This window comes from Sinocyclocheilus grahami, unplaced genomic scaffold, assembly GCF_001515645.1.
Source record: "Sinocyclocheilus grahami isolate Dianchi unplaced genomic scaffold, SAMN03320097.WGS_v1.1 scaffold153.1, whole genome shotgun sequence".
Lineage (NCBI taxonomy): Eukaryota > Metazoa > Chordata > Actinopteri > Cypriniformes > Cyprinidae > Sinocyclocheilus > Sinocyclocheilus grahami.
Window position 1 is genome coordinate 1,885,606 of NW_015505332.1, and position 14,671 is coordinate 1,900,276.

The window sequence follows — 14,671 nt, forward strand, 5'->3', positions numbered from 1 at the left end:
GATGAAGCTGGTATGTGTTTGCAGTACACAAGCCACGGTTAAGACGGTTGTGACTCTGTCCGTCTCTCTCTCTCTCTCACACACACACGATGCTCAAAACTCCGCATTTGAACAGTCAATAGCAAATACTTAAACTAATAACAAAACAGTAGCTGATTCAGAAGCGCCGATTGTCATAAAGTCAGAATTACCTCCTCTCCTAGGTTCACGAAACGGTTGTCCATAAAATGCATTGCTGTTCTGTTGTAAGTAATCTTAAAGATTCCTAAATGCATCTACTTTCGGAAGGCCAAATAAAGTGCTTTTGCTTTCGCACTGAAACACACAGCGTCTCCCTGACATGCTGCTTCAACACTAACTGCGGTTACTGAAACCACGCCTTCTTTCTTTGCGTGCACATTTGGGCGGCATTATGCTAATATTTCCACATAGTGAGGTAGATATGTGGGGGCGTGTTAGAACAAGCCGTTTTAGGGGGGTGTGGCAGAGTCTTAACTTTGATAAAGAATATTTCTTTGGTTTTGAGACTTTAGCCTTTGCAACTTCAGGGATCTTATCTATGCACAATCAGCTTGTAACACTCCAAAGAGAAAGGAAAACTTGAAATCGCATCATATGACCCCTTTAATGGGATCAATCAACAACAATTGTTTTTTGTTTTTTTTTGTTCATATACAAGGATGTACGGAGCCCCGCACATGACATGCAAGAAAAAATAAATAAATCGTATGCTCGATTTACTAATTCGTTCCCTCAATGTACTAAAACGTGCACACGATTACTATTTCGTTCCCTCGATTTGCCAAGTCGTGCGCACAATTTACTAATTCGTTCTCTCGATTTATAAATCGTGTGCACGCTTTAGCAAATCGAGGGAACTAATTAGTAAATTGTGCGCACAATTTATAAATCGAGGGAACGAAATAGTAAATCGTGCGCATGATTTAGCCTACTATTTTTTCCTGCATGCCTTGAGAGTGAGTAAATGACAGAACTTTCCTTTTTTTTAGGTGAACTGTTCCTTTAAAAGCTGTTTTGTGGTTGTATTGTTTTAAAAACTGACAGTGAATGAGTTTGAAATATAAATAGGTATGATTGCAGCGACACATACTTTGAAATATTAAATGTGGTAATTACCTCACTGTTGGATAGCTGATACCAGGGTTGTTTGCCGTAGGTGAAGATTTCCCAAAGAACCACTCCAAAGCTCCAGATGTCACTCTCCGTGGTGAACTTCCTGTACATGATGCTTTCTGGCGGCATCCAGCGAATGGGCAGCATCGTCCTCCCACCGACCTGAGGATGTGAAAGGAAACAGAATATTACAACTAAACATCTCTGCTGTGGGTACATATAAATATATTAAAAAATAAAAAAAATAAAAACAAAAAGGAAGAATCACAAATGAGACCTCTTTAAATGTTTCAAATGTTTCTCCCAGACCTTAGCAAGAAGTGGAGAAGTCTCCAGTTTCTAAAGTGTCTAAAATTTGAATTTTTTGAAAGGATAGCCCCTTGAGATGTGACATTTCATTTTCAAGGTGGTCCTAATTGTGATCAGATAAGTCAGATCTCAATATGAATGCAGACCAAATGATCTGCCACTTTTGTTATTTACAGTATATTTTTTCTTAATTTCAGGAGGAACATATGGGACGATACTAAAATTGCAATGCGTTTTACCCTGTAGTAATCAGTGCTGTAAATGTCTCTCGACATCCCAAAATCCCCGATCTTCACCACCAGCCCCTCTCCGACCAAACAGTTCCTGGTGGCCAGGTCTCTGTGGACGAAATGAAGGGAAGCAAGGTACACCATGCCCGAGGCGATCTGAGCTGCGATGTGGAGCATCTGAGGAAGAGTCAACTGACCCAGCGGAGGAACCTTTATCTCATCCAGGATACGAGCATCTGGACCGTGAGCCCTGTACAAAAACCACACACATTATAATACACATTATATAAACATTACCCTGAAAAAAGACATTTTGGCTGTGTTCAGAATGGACACTACATTGTACTAGATATTTAGTATACATTCAAAGCATGTTATACTCTTTAAAAAGGGTTCAGAAAGGTTTTGCAATGATGCCAGTGGTTCTCAACCTTTTTTGGACCAGCGCCCCCCTCCCCGAATCAAATAACAGTCTAATTGTCCTCACTGAATATTAAAATTGATTATTATTATTTTGTGTTTATAATGAGGACTGTTATTATATTTACAGTAATTCAAATGTTTGGGATCATTACAATTTAAGAAATTACTTTAATTCAAGGATGCATTGAAAAGACAGTGAAGTACTTTTTTTACAGTAAATTATTTTAAAATAAGTGTAATAACATTAATTTACAGAGTTTTTAAGCATGTTGGTGATTTTCATTGCTACAGCTTCAGTGTTGTTGATGAGATGCTGATATACCTTGTTGCCCGAAATTTAAAAAGACTAAATAAAAATTCCTGTTTAGAACATATCCACAGTGACATTTGTACAGAAGAGATTTTAGTTTGTTCCTCCATTCCTGGAACTCTTGAACACCCTTTTCACTGCGGTGATATATTTGGATGTTTTCAATTAGCTTTCAGTGAAAAATAATAATATTTATCCCTTAGTTTTAGAAAATACAGTTTTTTGAGAATATATTGAATTCCCTTTTTTTCTGACATGGTTATTTTGGTGGGTAAATACCACATTTACACATGCAAATGGAAGAAATGTGAACCCTACTTTACTACTGTCAGACTCTGTTCCTTGTTTTGTGTGCGTTTTGCTCCCCTTATGCCTTCCTTGCCCTTATTTGGTCCTTCCGGTTCCTGTCCCCATTTATTTCTATTTGTTCCAGGTGCTCCTTGTTATTAGTTATCCTCATCTGTCTGCCCCTCGTTCTCTGCCCTATTTGAGACCTAGCCCGTTCTGTTCTCCCTTGTCCGGAATTATATGTCTACCCTTGCTACATGTGTTTTCCTTGTTCCCTGGATGTGATTCAAATCTATATGTTTGAATTCCTCTCCTCAATCCTTCGTCTCCGTGCTCCTCACAGTAGTGCACTGTGACAGAATTCCGGACCGATACAGTAAGCGGCGCCGCTTGTCCTCGTTTCTTTTCCCGATTTTGAAAAGTGTTTTGTTTTCCTGTTCGTTTCTCCCCGATAACATGGAGGAACAAGCTTTTTTCATCGCCGTGGCTCAGGCGAGTCACGACCCGCTCACCTATGCGAGGGCATCAGGGAAACAGAACTCCCAGACACCACCAACCTCGACTGGAAGGAGGCGGTCATCCGGTGTCTGGAGAGCCTCTGATCCCGATCCGGAACCCCTCCGCCAGCCGTTCCTCAGTCAAGCCCGCCGGCCGAGGCTCTCTCCAGCCCGCCGGCTGTTCCGAAGTCAAGCCCACCGGCCATTCTTCAGTCAAGACCGCTGGCCGCAGCTCACTCAAGCCTGCTGACCACGCCTTTCACCCTGAACCAAAAGGGGAATCTGAGGAGGAGAAGGCGGCAGGGAGGGCTCCTGTCCCCGAGTCTAGCCCAGGGAGGGCTCCTGTCCCCGAGATTAGCCCAGAGAGGGCTCCAGTTCCCATGTCGAGCCCAAGGAGGGCTCCAGTCCCCGAGTCAATCCCAGGGAGAGCCACTGTTCCCGAGTCAATCCCAGAGAGGGCTCCAGTCCCCGAGTTTAGCCCAGAGAGGGCTCCAGTCCCCGAGTTTAGCCCAGAGAGGGCTCCAGTCCCCGAGTTTAGCCCAGAGAGGGCTCCAGTTCTCATGTCGAGCCCAGGGTTAGGCCTACGGAGGGCCTCTAAAGACGATATTCTCCCCAAGGATTTTTTTGGGGAGGAGGGGTAGTATGGGTCCGTCCGTAGTGGCTGGGTCGAGTGGTGAGGCCAAGGCCCTGAGCTGCCTGCTCCGCCATGGTGCACCGAACGGGTACCGCCCTGGAGGCCTGCTTTCCCGTGTCTATCCTGAGGGGCCTCCAGAGTGCCCACCCCACAACTCATTGGATGTTGTGAGGCGCGAGGACGCACCTTCCGGGATGGGGGAGTAATGTCAGACTCTGTTCCTTGTTTTGTGTGTGTTGTGCTCCCCTTGTGCCTTCCTTGCCCTTATTTGGTCCTTCCGGTTCTTGTCCCCATTTAGTTATATTTGTTCCAGGCGTTCCTTGTTGTTAGCCTCCTCACCTGTCTGCCCCTTGTTCTCTGCCCTGTTTGAGTCCTAGCCCGTTCTGTTCTCCCTTGTCCGGAATTATATGTCTACCCTTGCTGCATGTGTTTTCCTTGCTCCCTGGATGTGATTAATATCTATATGTTTGAATTCCACTACTCGTCTCCTCGCTCTTTCGTCTCTATGCTCCTCGCAGTAGTGCACAGTGACAACTATATTTCATAAATTGTGAGAATATTTCAAAGTTTGCTTACAAATACTTTAAAGAAAACGAAGTACAACCCTAATTCTAGAAAAGTTGGGATGTTTTGTAAAATGACAATCTGTGATTTGTTAATTCTATTTAACTTTTATTTAATTGACAAAAGTGAAAAGAAAAGATTTCCAAAGTTTTCACTGACCAACTTAAATGTATTTTGTAAATATAAACACATTTTTATTTTGAAGTCTGCAACACGCTCCAAAAAAGCTGGGACAGAGGCAAAATAAAAGTAAAAGTGTTATAGAATAACCAAATAAACTGTTTTGAAACAGTTCACAGCAAGCAGGTGAATTGGTAATATGTGAAGGTATCATGTTTGGGTATAAAAGGAGCTTCTCAGTCTTTGCAAGCAAAGCTGGATCATGGCTCAATTTGTTTAAAATTAAGGTGGTCGGTGAAAACATTGGAATTTTTTTTTTCTTTGTACTTCAGTCAATTAAATAAAGGTTAAAAAGAACAAACGACATTCTTGATTTTATGGCGTTTCACGTTTTCTGGAACTGGGGGATGTAGAAAGATGGGATACATATGCTCCTCATTTTCAAAATAGTTACTATTTTAGTGCTGTATATATTTGCAATAGTCAATTAAATTTCAAAACTTGCTTTTTTTTGTCAGTGTGTGCCAGCTATAATAATAATAATAAGAAATGTTCCTTAAGGAACAATCAGCGTGATTTCTGAAAGATCATGTGGCACTGAAAACTGAAGTAGTGAAGCTTAGCATGAGAGGAAAACACATTTTAAAATATATTCAAATTGAAAGCATTTTATTTCAAATGGTAGATTTACTGTTTTTACTGTATTTTTTTTAAACAAACGCAACCTTGTTTTAATGAATCCATTAACAAATCTTACTGACCTTTTTTTTTAATGGTAGTGTATATTATAGGCTATATTTTATTTATAATATATAGGCCTATTTTAAAAACATGTATTTTAACCCAAAAATAACAGCCCACATTTTTTATATATATATATATATATATATATATAAATAAATTATTTTCAGACACCAGTTGCTTGTCATTCAAATTGGTTGTCATAGTAACAACACTAATTTGTGGAGATTCAGTGCATTGAGATCCACAAATCTGAATGCATTATTTGTAAACTGACTGTGAAGATAAACATTTTGCACAATTTAGTATCTGTAATATCATTGAGTTGCCACTATGCATGTATAGTCCTATGTAACTCCTCGCTCTTTCGTCTCTATGCTCCTCGCAGTAGTGCACAGTGACAACTATATTTCATAAATTGTGAGAATATTTCAAAGTTTGCTTACAAATACTTTAAAGAAAACGAAGTACAACCCTAATTCTAGAAAAGTTGGGATGTTTTGTAAAATGACAATCTGTGATTTGTTAATTCTATTTAACTTTTATTTAATTGACAAAAGTGAAAAGAAAAGATTTCCAAAGTTTTCACTGACCAACTTAAATGTATTTTGTAAATATAAACACATTTTTATTTTGAAGTCTGCAACACGCTCCAAAAAAGCTGGGACAGAGGCAAAATAAAAGTAAAAGTGTTATAGAATAACCAAATAAACTGTTTTGAAACAGTTCACAGCAAGCAGGTGAATTGGTAATATGTGAAGGTATCATGTTTGGGTATAAAAGGAGCTTCTCAGTCTTTGCAAGCAAAGCTGGATCATGGCTCAATTTGTTTAAAATTAAGGTGGTCGGTGAAAACATTGGAATTTTTTTTTTCTTTGTACTTCAGTCAATTAAATAAAGGTTAAAAAGAACAAACGACATTCTTGATTTTATGGCGTTTCACGTTTTCTGGAACTGGGGGATGTAGAAAGATGGGATACATATGCTCCTCATTTTCAAAATAGTTACTATTTTAGTGCTGTATATATTTGCAATAGTCAATTAAATTTCAAAACTTGCTTTTTTTTGTCAGTGTGTGCCAGCTATAATAATAATAATAAGAAGAAGAAGAAATGTTTCTTAAGCAACAATCAGCATGATTTCTGAAAGATCATGTGATACTGAAAGCTGGAGTAGTGAAGCTTAGCATGAGAGGAAAACACATTTTAAAATATATTCAAATTGAAAGCATTTTATTTCAAATGGTAGATTTACTGTTTTTACTGTATTTTTTTTAAACAAACGCAACCTTGTTTTAATGAATCCATTAACAAATCTTACTGACCTTTTTTTTAATTTTTATAAATGGTAGTGTATATTATAGGCTATATTTTATTTATAATATATAGGCCTATTTTAAAAACATGTATTTTAACCCAAAAATAACAGCCCACATTTTTTATATATATATATATATATATATATATAAATAAATTATTTTCAGACACCAGTTGCTTGTCATTCAAATTGGTTGTCATAGTAACAACACTAATTTGTGGAGATTCAGTGCATTGAGATCCACAAATCTGAATGCATTATTTGTAAACTGACTGTGAAGATAAACATTTTGCACAATTTAGTATCTGTAATATCATTGAGTTGCCACTATGCATGTATAGTCCTATGTAACAATCCCTAGTGGCTAAGACATTGCACATAATTTACCTGACTGTGAAGATAAACATTTTGCACAATTTAGTATCTGTAATATCATTGAGTTGCCACTATGCATGTATAGTCCTATGTAACAATCCCTAGTGGCTAAGACATTGCACATAATTTACACAATTCACACAAATTAAATTACTACATTTTGATACTATACTACTACATGTTTAGATATCAATGGCTACTTTGTCTCTGTTTTTTGTTGTTTCTTGAAACATTGATTTAAAGTGTCAGTTATTGCATTATTATTTCAGTCAAACCTATAAAACCCCTTTGTTACCCCAAACTACATATAAAAGCTTTATCAGTGGCATAAAAGTAACCAATGCAGCTACCGAATCATTTGCTAACGTCCCCTTTAAATAACGTGATGCTCTGCCCTCTATGACGCTGCTCCCATTAAGCGCTGTTGAAAGTGAATGAATCGATTCAGCATTTCGACACCTCCGTAAGGATGCATTTAACTCAAAGCGGTCTAAAGGATGTATTGATCTCATGAATTAGCGAATTTTACTATACAAATATTATTTAATTGGATGTTAAAGTTTATGGGAATATTACATGACACGCTGATCCTTTAACAATGCATTGGCGCAAAAAAAAAAAAAAATTAAAAAAAAAAAAAAAAAAAAAACACCTTTTGGACAAATGTGCCACAAATACTGCCTTAAAATACTGATTTTGTGCAGTTTATTTACCGTGCCAATATTTTAAACTGGCCTTTGAACTTAGCTTTATTGCATGGCAAAAAAAAATAAAATAAAAAAAATAAAAATAAAAATAAAAAAAAAAAGTGTTACCTTGCCAAATCACTGACAGAGCCCACTGATCTAGTGGCGTTGAGCGCTCCAAATGCAAACTTTGCATGCAACAATTGACAGCACTCTGATCTAGTGGCATACTGGCATCGTCAGATTGACAGTACTCGAGCCCAATAATGTTGGGGGATCCAGTGGGGGCGGCAGTCATATTTCAGGGTGACCGTGCCACTCTATCACGACCCTGCTAAAAGTGCCAGTACGTGCACTCATTGGCACCCCTTCAGCTGGTGGCGCCCTAGGCTACGGCCCTGCACACACACATATATTAAATGTCATTGACTGCAACATGACATTCATCTCACAGGCCTATTTGATGTGACTGGACTTGAAATAGCATTAGTTTCCCCAAGGAGCAAAAAAGCCACATGGATGGCTATATTTGTGAACTTTGAATAAAACTTTAGAAACTTGGCATTCAATCCAACCGCAGCCATGTTAGGATCTAGCAGACCATTTTCTTTTGCAAGTTTCAGCTCATACATCTGCCTTTTTCCACTATAAAGAACCTTTTGTGCAATGTAAAGTTTCCATGAATGTTAAACGATCATCATGGAACCATTGATGCCAATAAAGAACCATTATTTTTTTAAGAGTTTTGTTTGGAATGCTGTATCCCACAATGCAATGCAGTCTACTTCATCCTCAATAGAGTGCTGAAGGGATGATTTTTTTTCAGGCCAACCCGAAAGTTAGCAGAACCTTGATTCTCTCAGTAAAAAGCCCAATAGGATTTTTCCATTGGCAGAAAGTAAACTCTGTGACCAACAAAAGTCTCCGATTCTTACACGTTTATCAAGATGACCTTCACAAATTAATACAACTTTTGAAGCCTAAATTCGATCACCAGAAGTAGGCTATTGGTCACAACCGGGACAAAGAGGCAGACAGGCAGGATAACGTGAGGCAGACAGGCAGGATAACGTTAAGCAGAGAGTTTAATTACAGGAACTTAAGAGAGGCTTCCAACCAAAAAGAGTTAAACTTAAGCAGTAAGGAAAGCAAAACACAGTCTTATCTGGGTCGGCACTCCGATCCTTTGGCCGAGAACTGAGGATTCCGAGGGGAACAGGCAGACTGGAAGATGAGGAACCAGGACAGAATAGCTTGCAACCTTGAGACCAGTCAATGAGTGAATGAGGTGAGTGAGCATTGTGGTGTGGTGTGGTAAATGGGTGCAGGTGTCCGTGATCAGTAATCAGGTGATTGTGAGCGGGTGTAGGAGGCTGATTCGGCTGGTGAGGCAGGTGTTTCCGTGACACTATTCCTACACCACAGCTGCACAACATCAATTTCAACACTGCTAAGCTTTGACAACTCTTTCCATCTGTACTTAAAATCTACTACCAGTTAGAAGAGTTTGCAAGAATGCAAGTATAAATGCAAGAAGAATGTAAAAGCAACAAGTGAGTAGATTTGGCATGGTGATATTTAATGTCCCAAACAACTTCTGTAAGTCCCATTTAGTCACTTATTTGCAACCACACTTTTTAAATCAAGTAAAAAATTGTAAATGGGGTATTACTGATGTATTTTATGTCATAGAATAAAACATGAAAATATATTGAGCTTGTGTTAACCACAGACCTTGTTTTAGGTATGTAACCAAAAACCCATTCAAAAAACCTACTGACTTCAGGACAATGGAACTGGAAAGAATGCTTACTTATTTGCAGGTTTTAGGATTCATTCCTGTAGCACTCTATTTCCACTGTAACAACTGAACTGGAAGTGACACCAGCTGTGATCTTGGCACATTATTTGGTCGAACTGCTTAAAATGAAGGCATTTTTACATAAAGCTGAATATTAAAAGCGCAAATTTCTGAGGTGATAACTGGATGCCACTCACTAGCAATGTGACAACAATGCAGCATGTTACTTTTTATCTTTATTTACTGCATGCTGTTTCATATGCTACTTTTTTAAAAAAGCATTCCATTCTGAACAACTTTTTTTTAGATCCCAGCATCTGCGTTGGTAATGGTAAGCTAAATGAATTATACTGTTATACTTGCAAACACCTCCAGATTGAAATCAGTACTGTAAGTTACTTTGGACATGAAAGCATCTGCTTAATGACAGCACAAGCACCAATGGTCACCATTGCCTTGCGTGTCAGGCCTCAATGTGCAAACCACTCTCTCCATTCATCCTAATGAATGCATGTAAAATCTCTGCCACTCGCTTGCCTTCTGAGGTTTAGTATGTGATCCCTATTAGTTTAGCAGGCAGGTGGCAGGATGGGGCAGCTGCAACTGAGACTGGAGTCACATCCATACACGTGAAAATGCGATTTCGTCTCCCCCTCAAACATTCACATGTCCCCATTCGCAATCTGGCCCCAGCAACCACCTGGCAAACAGACTGGATCTTTACGCACTGAGACTCAGCTGTGCTGGACATATGGTCAGTCAGTCCCCCATCAGCCACCTCATACTTCAGTGAACTTTACATCTTAATTAAGACTGAGCATCACAAAGCTGGATCTGCATTTGGGCTCCAGAGCTCCTCTACTTAGTTAGGCTTAGAGTTTTAGATGTGAATGTGGTTGTAGATGGAAATATGGTAAATGAAAAACCATGAATTAGATTAAACGTTTCATGTACACTCTTAAAAAAAGGTTCCAAAAGGGTGTTTTTTTTCACAGTGATGCCATAGAGGAACTATTTTGGGTTACCAAAAAAACATTTCAGTTAACGGTTTGGTTTTAAGAACATTTTAATGATCTAAAACCCCCTTTTTCCTCTATAAAGAACCTTTTGTGCAATGGAAAGTTTATACACTTAAAAAGTAAAGGTTCTTTATTGGCATCTATGGTTCCATTAATAACTTTTAACATCCATGGAACCTTTCCATTGCACAAAATATTCTTTATAGTGGAAAAAGATTCTTTAGATCATTAAAATGTTCTTTACACTAAGACATTTTTTTATTTTAGTAACTGTTCACTGAAAGGTTCTTTGGTGAACCCAAAATGGTTTTTCAAAGGCATTGCTGCACAAAACCTCCCCCGACCCCCCTTATTAAAGCTGTATTTTCAAGAGTGTGGATGTTAAAGGGTCATAGGATGCCCATTTTCCACAAGTTGGTATGATTCTTTAGGGTCTTAATGAAAAGTCTGTAACATAGTTTAATTTCTCAATGGTAGTGTAAAAAACACCTTTTTTACCGTCAAAAACAGCTCTTTTCAGATCAAGCCGTTTTTGTAGCATTTTCCTTTAAATGTTAATGAGCTCTACTGACCCTGCCCCTCTCTTCCGAGCTGCTCAGAGAGACTGTTTACTTTAGCTGCATTCATTGTGAAACTTGCTAATTAGCACATTATTAGGAAAGGCGATTTGCAAAGATTCATTACAAAACATTATACTCACTTCTTCTGTAGATGAGGCTGGAATGATTTGCGCGAACATAGACACATTTATGTAGATCGGGGGCGCATTCCCTTCAGAAACAATGTAATCCACTGCGTCTTCAGCAGCTCAGATGTCGGGAATAAATGACGACTGCTATGTTCATTATTACATCCAACAACAGAACACCTCAATCGCTTAGGAGTCATTCTTGTCTACATCTGCTCCGGCGGTGAAACAATGGTGGACTGATGACAGCTCACTCAGCGCGGGTCTAAGGTAAGACGCCAGTCCAGTCTGTGCTGAAACGCTACTGCCAATCAAACTATTGTGGGAGGGGCCTGTTTTTGTGACATCACACAGACAGGCATCTGAGATCGGCTTGATTTGAGAAAGGGGAAAACATTTAACCAAATAAAAAAAAAAAAAACACTGGGTGGATTTTTATCATTATAGGGTGGTTGTGTAACTTGTAAAAGTGCATGTAGCATCCTATGACCCCTTTAAAAGTTCGCATGGAACCATAGATTCCAATAAAAAAAACTTGATTTTTAAGAGTGTAAGCCCAAAACAAAATGCAGATTATAAACTAGTAACACTTGAGGGTCTGTTCTAAAATAAAGTAAAAAAAATTAAAACCTTGCAAATTTGTTTTGGTGTTTCCCAGGTTGTTTTAGAATGGCATGTATAGATTGAAGCTCCAAGGAAGCTCTTCAGTTTCCGACCGCTACACCACATTGCTGGCGTATTAGTTAATTCGCTGTGAGTGGCTGGTGGTTATTAGACTGACCTTAGAAAGCGGTTGAGGTCTCCGTGTCGCATGTACTCAAACACCATGGCCAGAGGTTCTCCGTCTGTACACACGCCGTAGAACCGCACTATGTGTTCATGCTGCAGCACCGTGAGAAGCTCAGCCTCGCGCTGGAAGTCCTGCCGCGTGGACTCGTTGGCGACTTTCAAAGTCTACACAGACAATCAGACATTATTATAATGAGCATATGACCAATTAGACACTTTTCAAGAAATTCAACAAGGTAATGGAAATAAATGTTCCTTTTTTGTTGAAAATGGCAGCTGTAATTTAAATTCATTTTGATGCTACTTCCTGCCATTCAAATTCAAACTGCAGTTCGGTTTTCTACTTAAATTTTAAATCCATTTCAATTTGAATATCAGTTCAGTTCTAAATGGCGCTCAGCTCTGGTTTAATGCCTTGCAACAGTGTTTTTTCGTACTATTATTTATATACTATTATAGTATTTATTGATATTTAGAATTTTATTGATATATTTTCAGTTATTTTAATTTGTTTACATTTTAGTAATTTTGTTATGTGCATTTGTCAAGTCAAGTCACCTTTATTTATATAGCGCTTTTAACAATACAGATTGTGTCAAAGCAACTGAACAGCATTACATTGGAAAATAGTGTGTCGATAATGCAAAATGACAATAGTAAACACTCATTTTTCAGTTAAAGACAGTTCATCATTGAATTCAGTTTAAATAGTATCTTTGCAATCATTTGCAATCAAGTCAACGATATCGCTGGAAATGAAGTGTCCCCAACTAAGCAAGCCAGAGGCGACAGCGGCAAGGAACCAAAACTCCATCGGTGACAGAATGGAGAAAAAACCTTGGGAGAAACCAGGCTCAGTCGCTCATTTGTCCTTTTTAGTAGTTTTTTTTATATCTCTTTAGCTTTAATGTATATTTCCGTTTTAGTAATTTTAGTTGGGTTTTTTTAGCTAGTTGTCTAGCTGGCTAGCATGAATGTAAATTTGCTAGAATTGTGAAATTGACTTGTGATAGACTTGGAGGGATCAGTAATGTTTTGCATTGTATGCCATCAATCTCAAAGAGATGTGTGGTTTTGCATATAGAGTTACTGTATATACAGTATTTTCTGTTAAATTTCTAGCTGTTGTTGCTAAATAAAACATTTTTAATGTAAAGAAAAAAGTAACATTTCAATAAAATCAAGAATATTTTTCTGGCACATAAAAAGACATTGCTTTCAAAAATATTACATTTTGCTGAACTACAAGAATGTTAAGCCCTGATAACATAAAGCATGATCATACCTTGATAGCAACCAGCATCTTGTCAGTATCAGGACAGAGGTTGGCACATTCTGCCAGGTAAACCTTGCCAAAAGCTCCTTCGCCCAGTTCCCACTTCAAAACAATGTCTTTTCTTTTAATGTGCTGAACACCTGCAAAATACAAAGAAATAATCACTTTGATTTGGTACAAATTGAATCAGCATGCTGAAAACTTGTCATTGTGAGACACTCACACATGTCTTTATCTTTGATGATGCCACAGAAGTACTGCGGGTTCTCAACAAAACTGGACAAGCCAGAATCCAGCGTGCCATCATCTGAAGACAGAGGACTTGCACCAAAGTTCATGAAGCGAAGAGATACGGCCAAATCATCCTCGGTGCCTAGAACAGATGAACCTGTAGATACACAGACAGGAAGTGGCTCCCAAGCAGCTCCGGTTTGGCATATTTTTTTCCTTTCTTCATATCTATATCCTGAGCCAATGTTAAGTTAATCAACTTATTGGCAATCATTGAGTCATCTGAAGTGCTCTACACAACTTCCTGTGTATAGTTTGACAGCATAGTAGACATTACAGGCTCTCTTATTTCCTTGTATAGTCTTAGCCAGTCACATTTAACCTTTTCACAACTGTTTGATCTAGGTGATCAAATAATAGATTTGTTGCTTGTCTTTGCAAAATATAGTGTTGGCAGGGCATTGCTATGCAGTTGCTACCCAGCTATCAGGGAATATTTTGGTTCTCTCAAACGTACTTAAAGTAATGCTTATAGCACGTTCATTCAAAGTTAAGTGGTATTTAAAATGTTTTCAGAATGCTTATTTTAACACATTTTAGTTAGAGGTTTGTCTATAAAAAATTGTCTATTTTTTTCAGAATGTCTAGAGAACATTCATAAGTAACGTTCCATAAATGTTTGCAAAATGATCAAATTAATGTTGCCTTAAAGGGATAGTTCACCCAAAAATGAAAATTCTGTCATCATTCCAAACTTGGATGAGTAATTATATATACTGTGTATATATATGTATATATATCCTCCTGAGAACCTGAAATAAAAAGCTTTGTGAATTTAGTATTTTTTCATGTCATTACATTGTTTAGAGCATAAGAAAAAAATGGTAAAATAACATTTTTGAAAAATTATATTTTATTTATATGTTATGCTATGTCCTCTGTAGAGGACACCAGGACTCAGTTTTTCTAAAAAAATAAAATGACAAGAATAGACATGAAAAGGCAAAAACAATGGGAATTTTTTTTAAATCACCAATCAATTTTTAGGTTTCAGGATTTTTTTATAGCTAACTTTGTTTAAGGATGGTTCTCAACTATGTTATAAAATATATAACAAAATGATTTGATATACCATTTTGCTTTATGAAATATGTGTGTGAAAATTCCATAAACTGGTTTTCCCATTAAGCACAATGTTATCTATACACTGTATCTAATTTGCATATTAAAGTGCTGTTG

The 14,671-nt window shown here is 37.8% G+C and overlaps 1 protein-coding gene across 1 annotated transcript in view; it reads right to left on the bottom strand.

Moving 5' to 3' along the window:
- Positions 1-14,671, bottom strand: part of LOC107592455 (high affinity nerve growth factor receptor-like) — a 38,316-nt gene that overhangs the window by 5,165 nt on the left and 18,480 nt on the right. Inside the window, exons 12-16 of the mRNA XM_016281972.1 lie at positions 13,425-13,589; positions 13,211-13,341; positions 11,918-12,090; positions 1,683-1,923; positions 1,138-1,296 (exon numbers count right to left, since the gene is read on the bottom strand). Coding sequence (XP_016137458.1) covers positions 1,138-1,296; positions 1,683-1,923; positions 11,918-12,090; positions 13,211-13,341; positions 13,425-13,589 — 869 coding nt within the window. The remainder of the gene's footprint in view (positions 1-1,137; positions 1,297-1,682; positions 1,924-11,917; positions 12,091-13,210; positions 13,342-13,424; positions 13,590-14,671) is intronic.